Source organism: Lepisosteus oculatus, chromosome 3 (assembly GCF_040954835.1).
Source record: "Lepisosteus oculatus isolate fLepOcu1 chromosome 3, fLepOcu1.hap2, whole genome shotgun sequence".
Lineage (NCBI taxonomy): Eukaryota > Metazoa > Chordata > Actinopteri > Semionotiformes > Lepisosteidae > Lepisosteus > Lepisosteus oculatus.
This window is the reverse complement of record NC_090698.1, coordinates 65,394,556-65,420,610: the sequence shown is the minus strand read 5'-3', so window position 1 is coordinate 65,420,610 and position 26,055 is coordinate 65,394,556. Positions and strand designations below refer to the sequence as shown.

The 26,055-nt window shown below is 38.6% G+C and overlaps 1 protein-coding gene across 4 annotated transcripts in view; it reads left to right on the top strand.

Moving 5' to 3' along the window:
- Positions 1-72: 72 nt before the first annotated feature.
- The window catches only part of mbd2 (methyl-CpG binding domain protein 2), a 56,101-nt gene continuing 30,118 nt past the window's right edge, over positions 73-26,055 (top strand). For all 4 annotated transcript variants that reach the window (XR_001480382.2, XR_001480383.2, XM_015363543.2 and 1 more), the window contains exons 1-2: positions 73-442; positions 11,715-11,874. Coding sequence is in view for 2 of the 4 variants with exons in the window: in XM_015363543.2 (XP_015219029.1) it covers positions 327-442; positions 11,715-11,874 (276 nt within the window). In the remaining 2 variants the exon portion in view is untranslated. The remainder of the gene's footprint in view (positions 443-11,714; positions 11,875-26,055) is intronic.

Sequence of the window (26,055 nt, the reverse complement as noted above, 5' to 3'; positions counted from 1 at the left end):
GCCGAGCCAGTGCGGTTGCCAGGCGCTGTGAGTCTGTGGGAAGTGCTGAAATTTCAGAGCGTCACGCCGCTGAGCGCTGGAGGTGCCTCTGCTGAGAGTGCTTGCTAATCGGGAGTTACAATACCTAGGGCAAGCCAGACAGGAACCCTGGGCGTAATTCGTGGGAGGTCAACGTTTCAGAAGTTAGGCTGTTTCGGTTTTTTGTAACTTTCATTTCACTCTTCGCATGTTTTTTCCGCGCCCCGTGTTCCGTCGGAGTTGTGTCGCCAACTCTCTCCTGTTTTAACAAGCGCTGGCTTGGGTGATACCCTTTTTAAGTGTACTAAATGATCATGGAGAGGAAGAGGATGGACTGCCCGGCTCTGCCACCGGGTTGGAAGAAAGAAGAAGTGATCCGGAAGTCGGGGCTTAGCGCTGGCAAGAGCGATGTCTACTACTACAGGTAAATCTGCCAGTGGCATTAGCCGTGCCCAGGTAGACGAGTTCCCTCATTTTTAACTTTGGGGCATCTTATTTCTCTTAATGTCAGACTCGGAGATAAAAGAGAAAACGCTGAAGCTGTACAGCCCCAAGTGTCACCGAACCCAGCTAGTGTTCTCGGTCCTTCCCTTACGTGACTGGATGTACCGCAGACGCCTGCTTCAGTTTTAAAATAACACGATTTACTGTCTTTACTGCCAACCACCCCATACAGTGCAGGACGTATTCATTATCTCACATTTACGGGCTCGCCGGTGTCCCGCGAACTTCATAAACTGTGCTGAAGTGGATGAGGTTGCTGCTGTCTTATTTAGCTACGTAACAACTTTGGCTTATCGTCAGCAGCTGCAACCTTGTTGCCCCTGTACAGAAAACGAAGTATTCCTGGAACTCCGCTCTTCTGCTATTACTGTAACTAAGAGGCTTAACTCTGTGCTTTGGACAGTGGCTGAAGGATTGCTCGGTCAAACGTTTATGCTGGGTTAACTGTTCTTGGAGGAAGGTGATGGGGAGGGGAAGCGTAACATACGTATACACATACAATTCTTATTTGCCACGAAGTAACTTTTTAAATGTATCTTGTGTACTGTTATTGAATAGACATATGCGTGTTCTCTTGGCTTCCTGACAGTACACCTCACTATCGTGTGCTTTTGGTTACTTTATGACAGGCTTTCAATTTATATACACAGACGTTCGCTTGGTAGCCTGGTAGCCCAGTCTCTTAAGCAGAAGGTTGACAGCCTTTCTGTCCTTACATAATATGCTTGCCCAAAATTCTCAATTAAAAGTAGTTAAGAGGCCCTGTGTTCACCATTATTTGCCTGTTGTTGAAGTGATGGCTTTTGTGCCTCTGCCCCCTTTTCATCACCTTAAAAAGTGAGTTTTCAACTGTCCAGCTGTACTTTGCCACTCCGCAGAACATGAGACCAAATAGGTTGTCTTACAAGAGTCGATTTGGACAGCCCAGTGTCTTTGGTTGCTCATCTATTTTCTTGTACAGTATTCCTGGTAAACTTTGATTTGTTCCTAACTTGACACTGTCTGGCAGACATGTAAACATTATCACACTTCAGTAATGCTGTGTTTTAAAATCTCATGCATTTAGCAATACACCTTATATCATGCTAGATATATTCAATAAAAAAAGTGGGAGTGCACTCTGCAGGTCAGTGGACTTCACATCTGCCATGCTCCGAGTTAAGATGATATAATTGTAAAGAATTATTTTCAAAGCAGCACAAGGTGGAGTTGGTCTTAATGTTAGTTTTTATTCTGAGTACCACTATTTTAAATTATATGATGCATCCAGTGCTGTCTGAAATAAATTAGATGACGCTTAAGGGGCACAGACTATTTCGTATGATGTGCTCTTGACTGAAGCTGAAATCAAAGTGCTCACATGCATTCAGGATATAGGTTTTATCTTTATTCTAATTGTTTCATAGAAAACCTCAATAGAATTGTTCTTTATGAGATAGTTATGATTTCCGAACATTTGAAATAGCATTAAGATTTTGAACTTTTTGAATTAAATTGACAACATAAAATAGATGATGGTACACAATTTTAAAAGAGCAGAGAGAACAGGCCTCTAAAATAATTTAACCAAGCTATTGTTAATATTTTGGATATGAGTGTTTCTAACACTGTTAGACAAATGTAAGACAATTTTAACTGAATAAAATTGTCTTGGAACTGGTCTCAGAACTTTTAAATGTTTCTTAATGTACTGTTACTCTGTTCTGTCCTTCCAGTTATGCCATATTCATCATTGGAGTTACTTTAGAAGGTGTGTATTTTAAATTGGGGCTGTTTTTCTTGTTTTGGTACTAGCTTTTTTTTAAATAAAACTTTATCTTGAATTGCATTTTAAGACTAAAATACACAGTTCAAGGATTGCTTGTGTTCTACTTGAGGAACACAATATTTAGGACCCAGATGTGATTAACACTTTAGCAGTCCGCAGTTGAAGGTGTTGAAAATTTGAATAGCGTTTTGCCGATAATGTAAGTTTTACCGTCCTACAGTTCTGTGGAGTATAATCCCGTTGATGATAAACTTTGTTAGCTCAAGGCCTTAATAGGCATTTTTAATTTGCAGTTACATTTTTTATTTGACTGACTCTTTTATCCAAAGCAATTTACCTCTGCACCCATTTATCCAGCTGGGTATAATACACCAGATCTGGCTATAAAACAGAGTGGCATGCTAAACAAAGAGGTTTTTCTTCCACACTAGAAATTATTTTTTTCACAGTTATAAAGTAGCCTTTCTACATAACTGTAAATTATTCTTCTGCTCTAAAGTATGAATGTAAACTTTTCTCTCGTTGGAAGATATACTAGCTTTTAAGTTTAACAGTAATAGTTGTAAAGCAAATTAATAATATTGACGATGAGCCTTTGCAAATTGTATACTCCTGATCAATGATCATTCCCATTTATGAGTTCTCTAAGCCAAAGTCCATATTTGTAAATCATCTAAGAAATCATTTGAGACTTTTGCGACATGATTATCTATGGAATCAAATACAAGGGAAAACTTTGTAGCATGTAGTGACGAAAATATTTGTCCTTGTGGTTAGCACTTTTCATAATTTAAAAACAAACCACAGGACACAGGAAAATATATATTTTTTCCATTTGGTTAACTGTTTTGTATTGTTATATTTACTTGAAAATTTCTGTAATGTTGTGGTCCAGAGATTCGTTTTTTTTTCAGGCAGGCTGATATGCGTCACATTCCAGGTGTGCTCTTAAGCAGGTGTTAAGACATTTAAGGTTTTGTTTTTAAATCTTGCGTATTTGTGTGTGTTCCATATTAAGAAATCTTTAGGGTGTGATGTCATTTGGGGTGCATTGCTCATTTTAACATCATTTTGTTCATGCAGTAGACACTTAGTGGCCTTTTTGACGAAATTACTTTTATTTACAAAACTATTCACCTGTAGTACCAAACTCTAAAGTATGCAAATCCATGTTTCGGAATATCCAGTGAAAAAGAGTGAATAATTCTTTAAGCTCTTAATTTTTATTTTTTAATCGCCAGGCTGGAAAATAAGCAAAACTTTCTTTTTGACTGTCTAACGGTTTCATATATCAATATTTCCATTTAAACCCAGATCAGTCTGGGGTGAAATAGCCTTGAATTAGCTCTCAGTTTCATTTTAGGTCTTCATTGTAGAGAAAGGGTCTTCTTTGAAGTGTCTTTTAAGAAAACCGAAAGCCCACCTTCTATTGTTTGAATGCCAGGCGCTTATGTTTTTGACTGTGATTGTCGTTCTCTCTGTCGTCGGTGCCCTTGCCCTGGGACAGTGGGCTGTGCTTTCAGCTCTGTGAAAATTGCTTTCATTATTATTCAAATACCAAGTTCACAGAATGCGGGAAGTGCTGTTATGTGCAGATCTGTGTGATAGTGAGGGCTAGGCTGAGGTGCAGACTCACTGGTGTGTATTTTTGGTGTCTGTTCACATCCTGTGTTCAGCTTGCTGTTTTGTGCTGCTTTCATGACAAAACAAGAAAGGATTTGAAACACATTTCTAATTTCACCTATATAGTACTTCAGTGCTTTGGCAGTGGTGTTTCCCAGATAAATGTTCAAGGGGCTTTTAAAGCCACAGTTTACTCATTACTCAGTTCTTCAGACATTTGCATTCTCAAGACTGCAGGATTGTGCTTTGATTATGCCAGAATGTTGGCGATGGCAGTTGAATAAAATCAGATGCGATACCACCAGGGTGTTAAGTGGAATCCTGTTCCTGAAGAATGTGTTCATCTAGCTTGTTTCCAATTTTGTCCGAAATGACCACAAAATACCGGGAGACTCTGTTGCACGTCTTAATTGCAGACCAATTTATTTCCTCATCTGTTGTCAGATTTGAAAAAAATCTTTTAAAGGACAGTTTTGAGGCACTCATATTTGATATCTCCTGTAGTTTTAAGGTTAGTTATTTAGTCCCCCACCCCGAACAAAACTATGATTAGATACGGGGGAGGGGTGCTTAGTTTGTTTAAGGTGCTCCTATGGGGAAGCCCTGTAAAATGATCCTGTGCCAGTACTTTCCCCCATTTCTTTTGGGAACTATTGTAAATAACAGGAGGCCAGGCTAGGCTGGGAATCTCTGACCACATGACGTTGACTTTTCACACTGCGGATCAGATTAAGCTGGACAAGCCCATTTCCTGGCTGGTTTCTCCTTGTTTTTTATCCACTTGCTGTAACCGATCCAAGGCCGTTCCTTCCGTTTCAAAGTGATGCATGTGCTTTCCGCTGGAGACTGTGGAAAACGTCTGCTTCATCAACACGCCATTTGCGTGAATTCAAAATGACCACCCTGGCTTTCCAAAGGCTGGTCGTCTGCTTCCGTGACATGACTCATCAGTGTGACTGAATCTGACTGCAAGTGTTCCAGGTCAAAATGGTGAACTCGTATGTACATGCAGAGCTGCTTTGCACTGAGTCTTTTCTCATAGGTCCCCAATGTTACTTCCTTATACAACCCAAATACACTATATTTTGGAATCAATTGCCTAAAAGACTTCTTTGGGAAACGGGATCCCATGTTGTACTGAAAGAGAGCTGCTGCTTTCGGTTATGCTTTATTTGTCATATCACTTCAAGGCCAGATGGGGCAAAAGGGTTCTGTTTTAATGGAACTTGTTCCATTTTAGTTGGTGACTTGTGTGCTGCAAACTCAGCAGGAGGACGATCCATTGGTACTAGCGTTGTGTAAAATATTTTTAATGGATTCTGGTATGACATTTCCCTGCACATCTCCTGTTACAAGGCAGTGTATGTTTATTACATTAAAAGAATGCAGTTCTTGTCCTTTTCAAGTCTTGGTTATCATACATGGTCACTGGCTAGATGTGGGAATTTTTGAAGCCTCGCTTTAGGATACATCTACTTTTATCCCTCAAATTCTTAAATACAGATGTTCTTTTTCCTTATACTGACTTCAATAGTATGTGCTCAAGTACCCTGTATAGCCTAGTTAGACACTGAGGCACAGGCTAAATCCCAGATTTCAAATGTGGGGCTTGATGGCAGTGTTCTGTTTTCCAGAGTTTTCTGTCTCTAACCAGTGGAAAACTGGACTCCTGCTGGGACAGGCAGACTGAGCAAATGGTTTTGATTTAAGCTAAACCCTGCTTTGTTCCCCTTAAATTAATTGGAAGTTTAATTATACTTATATTGGTTTATGGTTGGAGTGTATGTGTGCGATAAATCTTTGTTATCTTGCATATCAGCACATTATTTGAAGAACACACAAAATATTACACATAAGAGGAGCCTATTTCACCCCCTCTTGCATGCTTTTTAATAATAGTAATTCCTTACATTTATAGCAGTATGCTAGTAGTAGCAAAATTGAAAAAATTAGCTGTTGTTTTTAGATTATATGCTCTGGTACTAGATTTACATGGAGCAGAGAGTGCTGTGAAAAGTGTCCTTTTTGACACCTCTTTATTGTAATACTTAAGGGCTTTAAAAAGAATCTCATTTTGGAATAAAATAAATACGTTGAATGATCTTTCACTCAAGATTCCGACCGAAGTATGAACATTCTGTTGGAAATCCTCTCTGCCTTAATCACAGTCTTTCCTGTAAACTTGGTTAGTCCTAGCCATTGGGGGTGGTGGCTGGACTTGGCTTTTCCTTGAAAGACAGAGCATTCGCTTTTGCCTGGAAGGGAAGCGAGGGGTAAAGGATATTGTTTGTTCTCATTTGCTGAGTCAAAGCAGTGTTTTTTCTTCAGACAGCCACTGGGATTTTAAAGTCATGAATCAGGTTGTGAGTCAGGTTCTCCTCCCCCTGCATGCTTGGCACCCTGTAATTGCTTTGGGATTGTTCTGCCTGCAACATCGACACCCACACCAGCAATTTGAAAGCCGCCTGCATTTAAAAACTCCTATTCATATGGGGTTTTGGTGTCCTAGACTTCAAATGCAAATTAAATTTCAGTTGGAGGGCACAGGTTTGTTCTATATAGGTGTTAATGGTGGGGAGGTGGAGGGTGACAATGTGACATTTGCCAGGATTAATAAGATCAATATTCACCGGTAGTCCTCTGAATACTGTTCAGGAGTATGAAGGCCCCACGGCTGAAACATTGCGTTTTCTTTCTTCTTTTTTTCAGCATGGAATAAACCTATTACTTGTTCCTTAATAGCTAAAAAGCCTAACTGTTAATGAGCATTTGGAAACAAGGCCAGGTAAATCATGTCGCAACTCAACTTTGTGATATCAAATGTTTGCTATATGTATGGATGTGCAGTTTTACTAAACATATATTAAAATGGATGATGTTGACTAAGAGTTTCAGACTGTGGAAGTAGTCCCCTAGTCCCACAACAGATTGTACACTAGATAGATAGAGATAAGACTTTATTGATCCTGAAGGGAAATTGATGTAATTGATGTTTTTATACTATAAAACAATCTTAGCTGTACTTGTAGGTTGAAGGTCTCAGGTCAGTGCTTATGCTTTAATTATTTGCTTTTTAGGATATGTGAAATTGTTCAGTGAGCATGTCAGAACTAATATATAGATCACTATCATTAACTAATATCATTAGTTTTTCATATCTTATGAACCTGAATTTAATTAAACAAATGTTTTTAGCACAATTGGCCTAAACCCACGTGTTAAGTTTGCTAGTTGCCAACGTGCTTAAGATAAAAACAGACACACTGCTTTAGGAAATAGAATTTCCCAGAAGGTGGCTGTCGGAATGTGTTCTGTGCATCATTCCATTTGAAATAGGTTTTCTTTTTTATGCTTTTTCTCGTGTCCTTAATACTGACGTTTTGTTTTCTAAGGTGTGGTGATGTCATTAAACAGCCACTTCTGGCACTCCTTCTGAGTCATAGCGAGCTTTGCATGATAAGAAAATAAAACCGTAAACCTGACAGCTGTATCCGAGAGAAGCAGACTTTTAAGTGGAGAAAAACTGTCCTGATGACTTTGAACAATCTATAGCTTGCCTGTGCTGTTAAGCTATTGTGATAGACACAGGGTCAACCATGTCTTCCTATGTCTCTGTGACCGCACACTCTGTGGTACTGTACCAGGGGCTTCAAGCTTAAATGGGGGACAAATGAATAATTAAGAAACCAGTGATACAAGACAGTCGTTCTCCTGCTGCGAGTAAGTGGAGGTCTTTCTGTCTGTGCAGTGGTGAGGGGGTTAATGTCTCGCATGCTGACGAATGAGCAGCGCTCTCCGCCCCCCCCTCCCCCCCCCCCTTCCGAAACCACAGGTCTCATCAAGCCCACGCCCTTTCGTCGCGCCTTCTCTGACTTCACACCAGCAGAGCCTGCTGGCTTACTGGAACTGCAAAAGAGGACGCACTTGGTTTTCAGTTCCTTATGAAACGTGTCTCCCTGAGGAGAGCACAGCATAACATGATTTCACTCTGGGTACAGAGTAACTACTGAGAAATCCCATTTTAGCGCACGAAACTGTCTTTTTATACCACGCACAAAGAATTGTCAAGAAGTGCATCTCCTTTCAGCCTTTCCGTTTCGTTTTAATTTATACACATGGTGCCTGAGGGATAAGATTATTGCTGCTAGCTGTGGTCAGAAAAAGTGCCCTTTAAGACTTTCTTTTTCTGATTTTGTTATAATTTTGTGTTTAATCCTAAACAGTTGCAGAACATCTTTTCTTGAAAAAATGATTCTTTGTTTGAAGGGATAACATCTCCCCAATGAACCGAATTAGCTTGTTTCCGGAATGCTTAATCAAAATCAAACTATACTCTATAATGCATAATTTATAATGTTTCTTTATTAGCCCTGTACAATTTCTTGCATTAGGAATTGTGTTTTTGCATACCCCAGCTTTTCTCCATGGAGACACAGACACACAGACAGGGAGAGACGCTTGGGGTCAGAGCGCAGGGTCTGCCATTGTACGGCGCCCCTGGAGCAGTTAGGGTTAAGGGCCTTGCTCTGGGGCCCAACAGAGTAGGATTCCTCTGCCGGCCACAGGATTTGAACCGGCAACCTTCCAGTCACAGGCTCAGATCCTTAGCCACAGAGCCACCGCTCCGCCCCATATATTCTAAATAATATTCTATAAATAATATAATATTCTAAACTGTGGCTTAAAGAGTGATAACCTTTTGCTTTTCTGAATACATAAAAATAGCACAAATGTAATTCCACCTAAAAATTAATTTTGAAGCGTTAAGTAAAATTTGCAGCACAGTGGTCTGGTGACTCCAGGGTCCTGGGCTTCATTCTTGGTTGTATGTTGGTTCGGCTTTAGGATATTCTCCTTGTGTTTTTACTGGCCTTTTCTGGTTTTGTCCCACCTCTGTAAAATATGCAGGAACTGTGTAAATATGACAAGCTCATCCAAATTTCTCCTTTTGTCTTGATGGCCCTGCGATGGATTGGTATCTTATCCAGAGGGTGAGCAATCAATGTGCACTGAGTCCTCCCTTGCTCCCTGTGCATCCTAGATGGGACCATAGGATAGTGGATATGTGGATCTTTGTTAAATTTAATCCTGGTTATTATAAGCACTTTTCCAGATCAAACAAATGTGGTGCGAACTTTTGCCAACTGGGGAAAATGAAGAAAAATAATTTTTGTTCCTGTAATCGGAATCTGTTAAGTAATTTAATATGCATATTTTAAAATTTAGAAAATGTGCTAAGGTACTGATATATTGCATAATATCTGATCCTATACACTTTAGATCAATCAGTGGTTAAAGACCAGGAAAAAATGGTCAATTGAGAAACATAGTTTTCTAATACATGGATAAGAGGTCACGGTGGAACAAAATCTCAAAGCATTGAATCCTTCAAAACCAGAGTTTTGACTCCCTTTAGTCTCTTAGAAGTGAAGTGGAGAGAAACATGGGGGCTTCAGACACTTGAAATCTTGTGCTGGTTCTTTGGAGGTACAGACTGTATCTGGTTTAGCCCTCATTCTCTTCTAGGGTGTCCACAGATGTACTGTAAAAAGAAAAAGACATACTGGCTTACATGCACTCTCTGAACTAGTGCAATTGATTTAGCTGAGGTTTGATGTAGAGGTAGTTGTGGCTGTCATTTAAAGTTTTCAGAAGGTAGTTTCGCTGTGCAACTGACTACTCAGTTGAAGATGGCCATGTCAAAAGGCTTTTTGTGAGCCTAGTCAGTTTTTTCATTTTTGAGTCAGCTAACCAATGGCTATGAAACATCACGCTCTTTCTGCATTGTGTGCTGAGTCATGGGCAGACACCACACTGGCCAACATCCTTTTGAAGTTTTTTGTACATTCATTTCAGTGCTTCTGTTGGTCAGTAAAATTCATTGCCTGCAGAGGATGTATGTATGATTTGCATTTTTGGAAGAGCATTAGCTTTTCCCTTCTTCGAAAAAAAAAAACTTTTGGACAGTTCTCTTTAATATACTGGAATAAACGCCCACTTTTCAGACCATTTAAGCAAATTTTTACAGTGTAAAAACATCCTACACTTTGAACTTTTTGAGCTATAGGAAGGTGTTAGAATAATTGTCAGTGTTAACTGCAAAAAGTAAAAAGAATGCTGTTCTTGGTTTAGAAGTCTGACAGATGAAACACTAAAGACGTATTAATTAAAGAAGAGGGGATGTCCTAGAGCTGTATTGTCCATGTTTCAATGAGCTGCAACTCGTTCTCTGTGTGATATTGTTGTACAAGACATACAATGTCAGTGCTGACCATGTGCATAATTACATTGTTTTTAGCCCACTCCTTAGAGTATGATTGACTAATGCAATTCTGATTTGAATTAGCTTGGATTATGCCATATTACAGTATAGTTTACAGCTCATTTCTCTTGATTTTAGCTAGGATCATTTTTTAGGATTTCCTATGAAATACAGTCCCATAGCACATATTTCTATGGTTTGGACAGATATCAGTCACTTCAGTAAAATCAGAGAATCCCTCTTAAAACCCACAAAGCTTAATATTTTTGTTTTACAATTTTTTTAACATGCAGGCCTTCTTGAAATAGTGCTGATCTCTAGTAGACAAGTCATGGGCTATTCAATAGAAGTCTGGTATCTTTGGTCCATTGGCTTCCCCTTGTAAGAAGCTTTGTGTATGGCTGTAGAGTAACACACTATATCAAATACTAGTAAAGTAGTAGTAGTAAAATCTTGATGTTTTTCATCAGCTTGTTTCATTTTAGAAAAGTATGTAAGATAAAGGAAAAAAATGATTAATTCATGCTCCATATTTTTTATATGGTACGTTTTTCTCTTTTTCTCAAAGTGTCCACATGTTTTTTTTTGTTGTTGTTGTTGAAGAATTCTGGTGCAAAATAGCTCAGTGGGCAAGATGCAGCTTTTGAGATTGTCAACTATACTAACAAGCCACTTTTTGTGTTTTTTTAATTTAATTTTTCACACGTTCCTTTCAGTTATGCAGGTGTCAACCATTGCTATCTTCATTCACCGGGGGAACTTTCAGAAGCTAAACTGAACATTTATTTGTAAATGCTGTTTTTGTCTAGTGCAGTTTAAGGAGGCAAAATCTATTTTGCTTTTAATCCCTTGCTCCTGTGATGTTTCTGTGGTGCTATGCATACCATACATTTAGTCAGTTTGGAGACCTAAAATCCTCCATTTTTTTGTCTGTAAAACCACCTTTTGCCTTTGTATGTATTGATGTTTAAACAACGCTAGAAACAAGTTCACCTTTAAACCATTACAAATTTGTTGTATTAGTAGGTCAGAGTTTTTTTTTAACCCTTTTACGTGTGTAACTGGGGAAGTGTGTCAGTTTTAGGCTATTCTGAAAGCCTGAAAGTTGTGTTGTTCTTTTTAAACAGACAGAATATTGTTGCATAGCAATTTAGCAGTAACAGCATGGTCTTTTAACAGAAAAGGGTGTTCATAACTATGACAAAGGGAAATAATGAACTAGATATTTTTTATCTTTTCTGAATTGCTGGTGTGAAGTGTTCATATACCCCAAAATATCAATTATTCTCATTTCCCGCACTTGACGTTTCTTTTTTAGGGTCTTCTGTGATTTTCCCCCTTTTCTGTAAATGACTGTCCGCTAGATTAATATTTAACCTTTAAAAGAAAGCACTTGGTTATCATGGGTCAAAGAATCTCTCTCGTGCTTTTGGCCGTAGATGTTAGCCGCTGTACTGAGAGTCTATGTTATCACTCCAGATGCTGGTACTCGTCCTGGCCCTGAGGGTGTTGACACACCTGCTTGTGTTTTTATTCCAGTCCTACTGGCAAGAAGTTCAGGAGCAAGCCCCAACTGTCTCGGTACCTGGGGAACACAGTCGACCTCGGCTGCTTTGATTTCCGCACTGGCAAGATGATGCCCAGCAAGCTACAGAAGAACAAGCAGAGGCTACGCAATGATAACCTCAGTCAAACCAAGGTACTGTGTAGTATACAATCACCCCCTGGACCATTAGTCTCACTGCTCGCATGGCAAGATTACTCTTGGTTTCAGAGAGCACCATGTTTTTAACCAAAGAGACGTTTTACAGGCTGCTGTACAAAGTGAGCCTTTATTATGTGCTCACTGGCTTTGTAGTTGCCTATGAGCTACAAATTCACTTTTGTTTAAAACAGGAATCTCAGTCTCTGGGTTTTGATAATAGAGATGTCTAATTAAAGAATTACTGGATTGGACACCTGCTGGGCATACATGTGCCTTAGAGGGCTAAAGGTGGATAGTAGAGGATTATAGTGCTCTTTGATTTAATCCTTGAAGTCAGAATCCAAGATTGACATTATTTTACCTACTAGTGTTATTGTAGTCAAGAACATAAGAAGGGCTAAATAGCTGCTTGTAGTAAATTTATCTGGGATTCTTGTCTAGATGTTTTATGAAGGAAGCGAGAGTATCAGCTTCAGCAACATTGCTGGGGTAGCTTGTTCTAAACCCCTGTTTCACAGCTGATTCTGAAGAAGTCAGTTCAGTTGACTTTGTTGCTACAACCAAAAGCTTGATTTAATCACTGTCAACAATCAAAAGTCACAAACTTTGTGAAGCTGATATTGGCTATGAGCCTAACCTTGCCCTTTTGCTATATTTTAGCAAATATACAGTGCCTTGCGAAAGTATTCGGCCCCCTTGAACTTTTCAACCTTTTGCCACATTTCAGGCTTCAAACATAAAGATATAAATTTTTTATTTTATGTGAAGAATCACCAACAAGTGGGACACAATTGTGAAGTGGAACGAAATCTATTGGATTTTTGAAACTTTTTTAACTAATAAAAAAATGAAAAGTGGGGCGTGCAAAATTATTCGGCCCCTTTACTTTCAGTGCAGCAAACTCACTCCAGAAGTTCAGCGAGGATCTCTGAATGATCCAATGTTGTCCTAAATGACTGATGGTGATAAATAGAATCCACCTGTGTGTAATCAAGTCTCTGTATAAATGTACCTGCTCTGTGATAGTCTCAAGGTTCTGTTGAAAGCGCAGAGAGCATCATGAAGACCAAGGAACACACCAGGCAGGTCCGTAATACTGTTGTGGAGAAGTTTAAAGCCGGATTTGGATACAAAAAGATTTCCCAAGCTTCAAACATCCCAAGGAGCACTGTGCAAGCGATCATCTTGAAATGGAAGGAGTATCAGACCACTGCAAATCTACCAAGACCTGGCCGTCCCTCTAAACTTTCAGCTCAGACAAGGAGAAGACTGATCAGAGATGCAGCCAAGAGGCCCATGATCACTCTGGATGAACTGCAGAGAACTACAGCTGAGGTGGGAGAGTCTGTCCATAGGACAACAATCAGTCTTACACTGCACAAATCTGGCCTTTATGGAAGAGTGGCAAGAAGAAAGCCATTTCTCAAAGATATCCATAAAAAGTCTCGTCTAAAGTTTGCCACAAGCCACCTGGGAGACACCCCAAACATGTGGAAGAAGGTGCTCTGGTCAGATGAAACCAAAATCGAACTTTTTGGCCACAATGCAAAACGATATGTTTGGCGTAAAAGCAACACAGCTCATCACCCTCAACACACCATCCCCACTGTCAAACATGGTGGTGGCAGCATCATGGTTTGGGCCTGCTTTTCTTCAGCAGGGACAGGGAAGATGGTTAAAATTGAGGGGAAGATGGATGCAGCCAAATACAGGACCATTCTGGATGAAAACCTGTTGGAGTCTGCAAAAGACCTGAAACTGGGACGGAGATTTATCTTCCAACAAGACAATGATCCCAAACATACAGCAAAATCTACAAAGGAATGGTTCACAAATAAACGTATCCAGGTGTTTGAATGGCCAAGTCAAAGTCCAGACCTGAATCCAATCGAGAATCTGTGGAAAAAGCTGAAAACTGCTGTTCACAAACGCTCTCCATCCAACCTCACTGAGCTCGAGCTGTTTTGCAAGGAAGAATGGGCAAGAATTTCAGTCTCTCGATGTGCAAAACTGATAGAGACATACCCCAAGCGACTTGCAGCTGTAATCGCAGCAAAAGGTGGCTCTACAAAGTATTAACGCAAGGGGGCCGAATAATTTTGCACGCCCCACTTTTCATTTTTTTATTAGTTAAAAAAGTTTCAAAAATCCAATAGATTTCGTTCCACTTCACAATTGTGTCCCACTTGTTGGTGATTCTTCACATAAAATAAAAAATTTATATCTTTATGTTTGAAGCCTGAAATGTGGCAAAAGGTTGCAAAGTTCAAGGGGGCCGAATACTTTCGCAAGGCACTGTATTTGCGTCCATATCTTAACATTAGACTGACACCTTTAAGATGTAGAAAGTGCAGCAGTAATATCTCATTGACAGGGATGTCTCTCTATTGAATCTGTAAAGCAGTTGCCAAAGTCTGCAGGCAAAGTTGACTGATAACATTTTAAGGTATGGGCACATTCTTGATTGGATGATCGTGCTGCCCAGTGCATTGATTTTAATACCAGGCTGAAGCAGAAAGAAGTGATCTGTAATGACTGACAGCAAGCCATATCTGGCAATATTTCTGTCTTTCCACTGTGTAGTGAGAATACCATCACCAACAGCAAGCCGGTTCCATCTTGCACACCCTGTGTCATGAAGTGACACAATGGTGTCACAGAAACGGTAGTGTTCTCTTAAAGCGGACCTCGGTGCGCCTCTTGTGCTTTTTCTTGTAAATGTTCTTGTCTACATGCTTTCACTTCATCCTGACTGTGGCTAATAGGGGAAAATACATGTGAAGTCCTGGGGACATTCAGCCTAGTCCTGAATACCAGCCGACTCTGTTGTATTTCTGAAGTGTTTCAGTATAACTGCAATCAGGAAGCAATCTCACAGGTGACAGGAAACAATCCATCAGGGGCTCTAGACACTATTGCTTCCTGCCAATTGATAGCACTCCTAATCTCCCATAATGGTGGATAGATGAACCTCAAATACCCTAGCTATTTCAACTTTCTAATATGCTAGCCAGTCACATCCCGAGTGTAGGGGTGTTAAGCCAGAGACTAGGTAACATTTTGTCGTGCAAATATAAATGATGTATTGGCAAATTCAGGAGCCTTATCAGCCTTTTTGTTATTTTTATATTCATGAGAAGAGGGATGGAAGAAAGTGACAAAATGCAGCATTTCATACAGGAATGATATAAATTCTCATAATCTGCTGAAACTGGTTGATTGTTCAGCGTTGGATAATTCATCATTGTGGTTAAAAACCTTTTGATGCTTTTCTCAAATATTTGTGGTGTTACTGTATATGTTTGTGTGTGTATATATATATCTAGAGCATCAAAAGAAATGTAACATGCATTTGTTGTGGTTATTATTGGAGAAAATGAGTGTCATGTTTGGGAGATACTCTGGCATCTTATGAACAGACATAGGCTACTGTAGGTTGTCTAAAGTTGATTTAGCATTCATCATCAACGGGGAGTCTACTGTGAAAATCTCAAGCTAGCAACATGTATATGACCACTAGAAGAAGTGATGCAAGCTGTGTATATGTCATACATGGCTTACACTAGGTTTCAGATGCTGTCCTAGGGTATTCGGTAATTCTTGTAATGGCACAGTCTTACCCAGGATGTGCCTAGACACTGGTCTCTGAACCCTAGATACTACACATAATCTCACCTTATGAGCTGAACATCCATATACAGTATTTACTAATCAGTTCCAAGTTAATTTCCTGTGAAGGTATAATTATTAAAATAAATAGCTGGTGTTACAATATTGAGATCTTCAGTATTCATGCCTGTTCTGTATAAATTCTGATGTATTATAGTCTAAGACCTATTTTCAGCCTTATACATAGTCCATGACGCACAGTTCTTAAAGCTGAAATATTTTTTTTTATTCATCAAGCTTCAGTCTGCTTGTATAAAGATGCTTTGGTCGTTTGTTGCCTGTCTGCTCTCTCCAGGTACATCTTAATTCATGGCCTGAGGTCATGTGATGGAGGGGGCAGCAGGCATGAAGAAAGCAATACATTTCTTAAGGAATTATGTGCAAGATATTTGGATATTTCTTTTAGAAATATTATGCTCAATATCGTAGGTTTATCTCTGATATTAAGATCAGATATTTATCAGTAAAAGAAAAAGCACAGCATGATGAGTTTTTAATTCTAGTGATTCACTGATGACAGGTTGTCAGATTCTTGCTCATGGAGAGTCTTTTAGCTTTTTGTTCCATTTTAGCCCCTTTTTATTCATTTGGCCAAACTAAAAATACCAATTTCTGGGACACTCTGTAATTCCAATTACATTTTCAACAACAGAAAAACCCTGCTTAGACCTTGACAACCAAGTAATCATTAGTTTGGCACCACTGTAATTCATCGGTCATGCCAAAAAAAGCTCTTTGAATTTGAAAACTAAACTCTATTGTCTATATATGACCTATATTCTAGTATCATATAATATTATAGCTGCTAATTATCTTTCCTATTCAGTGTATTTTAGCATTGAAAATAATGACCTCTGTGTTGCAGTTTTTTCTTTCTCTATTGGCACTGGATTGTACATTTTTGATTGCAAGTGCAAACCAAGGAAATGCAATACATCCTGTAAGAACCTTGTGCATAGCATCGGTTACTAAAATCCGGTTGGTGAATCAAAACAAAAACAAATACGTGTTTTGCGCACATTACCTTGAGGCGCAGAGTCGGCTCTCATTTACAGTAGCAATTTAAACTAGGTACTGGGGTGTACTGGGGACATGAGGGTTAAGGGATTGCATATTACTGCGATGTTCCCATTTGTGATGACATTTCCATGTTCAGCCTCACTCGCAGCAGTGGTATAAAAGTGAGCCATCTTTCGATCGGTACTGTATGCCACAGACGTGCTATTCACAAATAAGTCATGCTTCGGTTATTTACTTCCTTTTAGCTACTGGGCTGTAAATGGCCAGCTGCAGGCTTGCCATTCTTGAAAGAGGAAAGGCTGTTTATCTCTGTGGGTAATGTTTTTGTTTCTCTGGACACCTGACTAGTTATGATTTTCTAAACCAATCCCTAGTACAGTACATTTTTTTGGTGAAGGTAGTAGAGCCAGAAACAGGTGGCTTTCACCTCCTTTTGTGGCGATGCTTCCAAAATGTACTGGCTTTTGAAAGATTGGACTTAAGGAACGACATAGTCAACAACTGACTTCCACTAACAAAATCCAAGACGGGCCTTTAGGTTTGTAATTATTCCAACGATGTGCCACCATTATTGTTATTGTTCATCACCAGTGGAAATTGTGTTTAATAATCATGCATTATACAGTGTGTTTACATATAAACAGTAACTCCAGCATGCTGTTTGGGGTACTGCATGTATTAGTTGTGCTGTGGAGGATACTTTGACTGGTGGGATGGGATCATCTTTTTGGTTCTTTCCAAATATTTGAAAACATTCCATGCAGTTTCTTAATTTCAAAAGCACAGGTGATAGGGGAAGATGTGGAGATTGAGTTTTAGCTGATGTGTAGGAGCGTTCTGACACACTATGGCTGCCGTCACATCATCCAGTGCGAGTGTCCAGAAAGTGTAAGCAATTATTATAATAATTATTATTCTTAATGTCTCAGACTTTCCTGTTTGTTTTTGCCAGTTAACCTGAAACATTGTTAAGGAAAGTAACACCTACATCTTAAGAAATATTACTGGTTAGCAGCCCAGCAACCCCTTCGTTTTTAGATGGAAGAAAAGTATATTAAAAGAGTCTACAACTGTATTTAGTCTTTATATTACCTTACATTCATTTACTTTCTTCCGCTTTATTTATTTTTAACTGTATTACTCTTTCAGGTAATAAGAAACACAATAAATGTTAATTTTCTCAGACTTGCTTATTAAAATTTCATAGTTAATTTTCTGCTTGAGGGTGTCTTATACAATGGTTTTGGCCCTTTATGCATCTTATGAAAAAGTCTCACTACACATGAAAAAATAGTTTACAAAGGTGATTAATTATAATAATCATCTGGTAGTCTTTATCATTTTTTTATTTCAATACACAATAATAAAATAGGAGCAAAAACACAAAAATAATACGTTCTAAGGATGTATAAAGGAGATCATGCTAAGGAGATCGGACAATAGCCTTTTAAGGGTGTTATGCCTTGATTTTCTTGTTGATATTAAGTGACCAGTATCTTCTAGTCATAGGCGGAAAGTAGTTTATCAGTCTGCTTTGCTACTTTATCAGTCTGCCTTTTTGCGTACTTTGTCATTTTACATAAGTCCCAAACCAAATAAAAAACTTACTCAGCTCTGAAGGACTTAATGAATTACTATTTTAATGTTTTATAGTAAAAATGAAAGGACTTAGTTTTGTCTTTAGAATTTAGTGGTAATAGTGGTAACACTGAGTTTATTGGACACTTGGAAGTTTTTTTTTAGCAGAAATGAAATTAAGCCAAATGTTAGAACTCTGTTTCTCCTCTGCTTATAAAATGTTCAAACTAAGGTTAAATGTGTGCACTGCTACAAGCTGAAGAGGAAAATTGACTTTCAGCATCAACCAAAATTACGAAAATTACAGTATTGTCTAAGGACCATTCATTAATCATACAAATAAATAAAACATTGTGTTACTAAATCTTCAGATTTGTTTTTTTAAATTGAGAAATACTGTGAGGAAAACAGAGGTGCTCCAATTTGAAGTATATGGCTTTTAGTAAGATGGCTATATGGAATCTTGAGGATTGTGCTCTGTTTGGAAAGAGCTTTTCACCAATTCCTTTCAGATTTCCCTGCACAGTCTTGTTCTCTATGCGTTTACCATCCATATGCTCCTTCTGACTGGAAAACGGGGTGGAAGTCTCTTAGCGCGAGGTCTTGAGAATGTGAAGGTCTTTTCGAATTGGCATTCTTTAACTCTTGCTTTTTGTGCTGAAGGTGTATTTTTCAGAGGTCAACAATATCAAAAGCCAATACCATTAAAATAAATCTCCATAACATTAATTCATTATTATTTCTTTTTATATATATTTTTATCTCTATTTGAGCCACACTGTCTTACTGACAGCTCGTCAAGCATACAGATACTGGCAGTTCAGAGTTTATTTTGTATATGGCAAGCCAAGACTTCCCAGACCTACTGAAGTCCATGCAACTACAGTAGGTTTTCACAATGTGGTAACACATTAGGGGAACTGTATTGATCATTGGCTAATGAAATAGGTTAGGCTCCAGCAGTGTCCAAACAACTTGATGGGTCAACTTGCTCCTTAAATGACTTTTATTTATTTTTTTTCTGTATTGATTTAGTCACAAGGGGCTCTTCCTAAATATCGTCTTAATGTTTTGACTTTATCAAGCTGAGATTGTCATTACAGCTCCTTATGGTATCCATCACACATTGGCATTCCAGGAATCCAATATGTGCACATTTTGTTTTCCAATGCAAAATGAGTTTTGTTTCATGTTTCAAATCCTCCCACACTAATGGCCCATTTGTCAGTTATACGTGTAAAGCCAAACCTTGCAATCCAGTTTTTGAATTCTTTTCATGTTTTCCTATTGGATCCATTGATCTGGAATGTGAACTATTGGAATTTTGAAGCCCTCTTTGTTTTTTTTGTCGATAGCTCGTAGTTCTCTATGTGTAGCTACTTTTTAGTTCCAAACCCTCTAGAATCAGAAATTAGTAAACGGCTTGATGCTTGTTTTTTTTAGATGGCATTTTTAATGCTAGCCATCTGTAGTTATCCAATAAACTTGTAGGGTCTGCGCCTGTGGCTGGAAGGTTGCCGGTTCAAATCCCGTAGCCGGCAGAGGAATTCTACTCCGTTGGGCCCCTGAGCAAGGCCCTTAACCCCAACTGCTCCAGGGGCGCCGTACAATGGCTGACCCTGCGCTCTGACCCCAGGCTCTCTCCCTGTCTGTGTGTCTCGTGGAGAGCAAGCTGGGGTATGCGAAAAGATGAATTCCTAATGCAGGAAATTGTATAGGGCTAATAAAGTGATGTAATGTTATTGTGATCTAGTTCAGTGTGATCAATAATGAATGCAAGAGGCTTTAATGGTCTCTTTTGTTTTATTCTGCATAAAGTAATTTTTTTTGTTCTTTTTAACATATAAAGACATTTTCAAAAAAAGTATCTTTTATAATTGTTTCAATACTTTTGTTTTAAATTATGAGGTCCAAATGATGGGTTTCAGATGTAGAAGGCTGAGATTCATTTATTTACATGATTCTAAATTGTCCAAAGTGTTCTGAGTTTTTAGGAACAGGAAGGTTACCTAATCCAAGGATGTCCAGTCCTGGTCCTGGAGGGCTGCTGCGTCTGCCGGTTTTCAAGGTCTTCTTAAATCAGTAACACATGAAGAGCTAAGGGAAGCTATTAAATTGGTCCTGTTTAGCTCGTTAAGATCCATGTTGGATTGAAAGCCAACAGTCTTTTAGGACAAGCATTGGATACCTCTGAGCTACAAGAATTGAAAATCTCAGTCTGCAATGATCAGACTTTAAAAAGAAATCCCAGAGCTTAATATTTTGGGTATTCCAGACCAAATTCTATTTTGATTCAATTAGAATTCTGTTGTTAATTATAATACATTCTTATATTTGGGAATTAGGAATGGGTGTGTAGGTCAAGAACTGGATATCATGGGAAATTTTTACTTACATTTTTCCAGACTGGGAAAGACAGTGATGGTAGAAGCTGAAACTGAAATGTTTGTCATCGGTAACAATTGCTTTCTTACTCATTTTGCAGAGCACTCACTTGAGGGAGTGGCTGTACTGAAAACACTAGGGGTAAATGGAGGTCAGCAAACCATTAGGGAACTGGGATACAGTATTTTGTGCTCTGAAATACATTTTGAAAAAATTGCAGGTGGAGTACAAAACAAAGGTTTACAATTTCAGGAAAGCAGACTACAGATTAATTAAAATCAAGCACAAAAAAGCCTAGAGTGGTGGCTTATTATTTAATCAGTGAAGACAAACATATATGGCGAAAGAACATACTTCATAAAAAAAGATGATGCATTGTGAGCACGTTAAAAATTATATTAAGTAAGAGAGATGAAAATGAATATTGCAACAAAGGCTAAACAAATGAAATGTTTTTCAGTGTTACAATGCCAAAAGAAAGGTAAAGGATGAAGTGTCTCAGTGATAAAAAATATAAACTTTTAAACAAGGGAAATGGCTAACATATTAAGTACTGTTATTTATTAAGGAAGAAACCAGAATGTGCCAGGGTGAGGAAAAAAATTGTACTTTAATATAGAACAGGCTTAAGTATTACAGATTTTAATGTAGTTTAACGGTATTCTTTAGAAACAGTTTTCATTTGGAACAGGAGGCACATCTCTACACATAAGGTTGTGGGAGTCTGGATCAAGCTGAACAGATGTTGTTGAAATCTTTACCGATACTTTAGCCTTACCAATGCTTCATTGACTGCCATTCTACTAAAAAAAAATGTTTTTTCTATCCACTCAAAGCACTTTACAGGTAAAGGGGATTCCCTTCCATCGCCACCAGTGTGTAGCCCCACCTGGATGATGTGACAGCAGCCAGAGTGCACTAGTACGCTCCCCACACACAGAGTAATGCAGTCAGTTCATAGATGGGGATAATTAGGAGGTCATGATTGGTAAAAGCTAGGGGCAAATTTGGCCAGGTCATCAGGGTAGCACCCCTCGACTTTGAGAAACGCTCTGAGATTTTAAATAACCATGGAGAGTCAGGAACTTGGTTTTATGTCTCATCCGAAGGATGGTACCCTTTTACAGTTTAGTGTCTTCATTACTATACTGGGGCATAAGGACCCACACAGAGCGCAGGGTGAGTGCCTCCATACTGGTCCCACTAATACCTCTTCAACCTTAGCTTTACGTGGAGGTCTCCCATCCACGTACTGGCCAGGGTCACAGCTGCTTAACTTCAGTGGTTTTCCAGTTATGGGTGGCACAGTGATATAACCAAGTTTTGCAGAGTTACGATCATCAGAGTTACCATGAGAGGGTTATACTATGCAAAAGGAAAATCTTAAGCAAAAACACAATTCTAGGAGCATTTAAGGGTTAATATTATCTTTGAAAAAGATCTGCTGCCTTGTAAGCTACCTGTGTGGACCTCCATAATAAAATATTGTGGTACCTCTACTCAGAAACAGTTCCATCTATATTAATAAACATAACAAGCTTCAAAAGCAGTAGCTACTGTGTTCCTTTTTTCTTTGTGTTTTCTATTGCAAATTAAAATTTTCAATATAATACATTAAGCAGTAAGTTATCAGTTTTCAAGAAAATTATTTTTAGTTAGTGGCTTAATTTCTTCACAACCAATACAAACCACTTGTGCTAATTTTTATTCAGACTCTTCATATCTGAATTTCAGATGAAGTTAAATGTTAAACAAGAGGCTGAAAGTGAAAGAGGAGGTGACCTCTTGATTAACATTATCATTCTCCCAGTTTTGAAAGTAAGTGCAGTGTGTTATCTTGTATAGCCTACTACACCAGACCTATGAACTTCTCAGGCCATTAAAGATTACATAATCTACTACGAACAAACCATATGCTCAGCATTATTGCGCTAAAAGATCAATTGAAATGCCATTAAATCATCATGCTCAGTAATTTGTTGTTTTTTCCCCTTCTTCTACCTTCTGTAAACAAGATTGTTGTAAGATGCATTCAGAATTGTTTCCAAAACATTGTAACAAAGTGTATTTCTGATTAACGCTAATCTTTCCTTCTTTTATTGGCAAACAGAAAACCGTGCAATGGCAGACCTACATGTGTTTGATGTTGAAGAGACCTTAAACATTAAGAAAATTGTATTGTGTTGTAAGGCACAGAGATTGTAGGTTTTATTTCATGACCCTTTCTGTTGTGCAACTGTAGGTGCAATTTAAGGTTTGCCTGAGAGGTGTTTATATTAGACATCTATAAAACTTTGGCTCTAATCATGTCTTTTAAGCATTTTAATCCTTGTGTAATTTTATATCAACAAAACAATGATTGGCAAATTTTCTTTCACACTATACATAAAATATGAACATTTGTTATGGGAAGGAAGCACATGGAGGGTGGTGTGGTGGCATTAACCATTGCTACCTCAAAGCAATGGGGCCCTGGGTTCATATCCTGGGGTGTTCTTTTCGTGGTTTGTATAGGATCCCCTGAGGTGCTCTGGTTTCCTCCCACAGTCCAAAGCCATATTGGTAGGTTAATTGGCTTCTGGGAAAATTGGTCCTGGTATGAGTGTGTGCGTGTTGGTATATGTGTGTGCCCTTTGATGGACTGGTGTCCTCTCCATGGAAATCTTTTGACTAATAAAAAGGAGGCTATCGATTTTGAAATAACATACTGCCATACTTACAAATGAATAACCCTACAAGAGATAGGGGACTTTACCGGTATGTCAGATGTACTGAGAGAAAATGGTGGATTTCCAAGTAGTAGGGAAATAATAAAGCTCTGTACCAGGATCCCAGTCCTGTTGTCGATCTTATCTGGGCATCCATACTGGTAAAAAATAATGCTGTAGTATAAAGCCGGCATTTTAAATTTTGCGAGATATGCCACCTTAGTTATGTTTGCCAAATACGTCAACTAAACAGGTTTGTTTATTTGAATAAATAGGGTTCAATTATAACTACTGTTGTGCTTAGTGAAAAGATCTTACAGCTTACACTCACAGTATGTTACAGACTCCATTTATTGTAAAGAAGTGCTGTTCTGTGAACAATGAAAAGAAAGACACATTTCATTACCCCTTAATTTATATACATAAAATAGCTGCCTCTTACAGTAACTATGTACATTTTGTAAGCTGTATTGTCATGTTAAACCCCTTTTTCCTTTGTTAATTTTGTTACTGGTGATTTTTTTTTGAAGAGGTGACTTACAATAAAATAATGTATTTGAATCATTCAAGTTTTATGTGTTTATTGTTTCTCCCTCTCCCTAATGTCATGCTTGGATCACTGCTAACAGTACTGGTGCACTGGCCCTTGGGTGTTCCCTATGCAAATGCAGGGTAGGCTCAGCTCTGCTTAGCTTCTCCAGTGTGACAATATCTGACTGGTCTGGCTGCTCAGAAAGGGGGCGAGATAAAATCTGAAGAATGCAGCATGCAATGCAGGTCTTCAGCAGAGGTTCCTGTTCACAGCAGCTTGCAGGAAAATGAAGACTCACATCCTCTTGCTTTGGAAGTAGGATAATAGTGATCAGAATACTTAGCAGCTTGGTATCGGTTATAGGTTGTGGTATCAGTTTTTCTCTCAATATCCCACATCTGTCTGGGGAAGTATTTACATTGACTGCAGGGTTTTACTAGATAGCCATGCTCTCAGAGAGTTTTCATGAAAAAAAGGCTTTTGTTGTGGAAAAACAGGAAAATATGACTTATTGTGGTTTAAGACACTCATTCTGATGGTTCCTTAGAGAGGGTTTAGGTTACATTTCCTAGAAACCTATGCTGCCACCAAAAATGTTTCTAAGGGAGATTAACCCTTAAAAAATGAAATATAATTAGCACATTTTCTCAGCTTATCTAAAATTAAAGTTGATTTTTTTAAAAAAAATAATCTAATGTAGTTTTAAAAAATAAAAATGTTTTGGCTGTAAGATTTTGCATTATGTACTTGGAGGTTGAAAACCATCTGACTCTCAAACCAAAGATTCAGCTGCAAATGACCAGCAAAAATCTTGTGCTCTCTTCAAGGCCTAAATACAGACTTCTGACAACTTGTGATTAGCATTGCAAACCTAGTTAGTCTAATGAGCAAGTTTCTCAAGTTGCTTGGCCTTCATTTCTCCATTTAGGGAGAGATATAATGGACAGTTCTTCTGCAGCCATAACATTTCAACAGCCATCCTGTTCTATTCTTTATTCTAACGTTATATATATCGTTACACTAAGATAGAATCAAAGAGTTTTAAACAACCTAGTGGGATCCTAGGACTTCTCTGAATGTTTCTGGAATGGGGGAGCATACATGCATGAAGCTTCCTACATACGTATCTTAAAGTAAATCTGAACTGGTTTATTCTTTATCTACTATATAGGGAAACACTCTTATAGAGGTTAAGATCACAATTCTGGTGCTGAATCTGCTGAGCTGAAGAATTCTAGAGGTCTGGTCTACAGTCGGTGAAGGGGAGCTTTTGGGTCTAACTGAAGCAGACATCTGAGTGGGGGCCGTTTTCTTCACTCGGAGTGTGAAAGGCTCAGGAGCAGTGTAGTGTGACAGCATAACAACGCCTTTACCATTTTGTATTGTGCTTTGACGCATCAGGGCGGCTCAGCGCAGCAGGGAGGCAGTTTTTTGCCTTTGCCGCACTACTGTTGCTGCCCATATGTCGTAACAGCTGACATTAGCAAAGAGGAACTTTCCCCTCCTACTCCATGGGGTTTGGCGCGTTAACCCCATAAAGTCCTGCCTGTATTGCAGCATCCGGCGGCCCAGTTAAATCAGATGCCTCAGATGTTTGTAGAATGAAAGCACGTAATGCCAAAAACTGGAGCGTGGTTAAAAACTAACCTGTTTGATTAAACAAAAACACAGGTCATGACCAATTTTATAGTCTGTCACAATATCAATCCATAAATGTTTCATTTTGCCATAACAGTTGGTGGGTGTGTTGCTTTTGCATCGTTCAGAACAAGTGTTTTTCTGTAACAGTACCAGTGTAATGTTAGAGTACATATTCGCTAATATATTTTAATGTTTTTTTTTTACTTGTGAGACACGATGTCGTCCATTTTGTGGTACTTGTCATTTTCTCGATAGCGTGGCAGAGCAAAGTCCTCAGCTCAAAAGATGGTGGGGCTTTCACTGGAGTATTATTACAGAATGCATCTTGGGGTGGGTTTATCTGACTAATTCATTTACCAAGCCTCCAGTATATCGACAGAGTTCTGTTCTGTGCAGTAGAACCTATGGATAACAGACTTTTAATAATGTACTGATTTTTTCCTTCTGAACAGGTCCAATGTCATTGTGAGCAGGAAGATGTGTGTTTAGAATGCTGTGTAGGTTTTTGCCAGCATCTTCTGCCAAGGGTTAGATCAGCTGTGATTACGTTTCCTAGTTATATGGCCTAATTTTATAGCACTAAAAGCAATAAAAGGTGGAATGCACTAGTTGGAGTGAAAGGCCATTTAATGTCTTTATTCC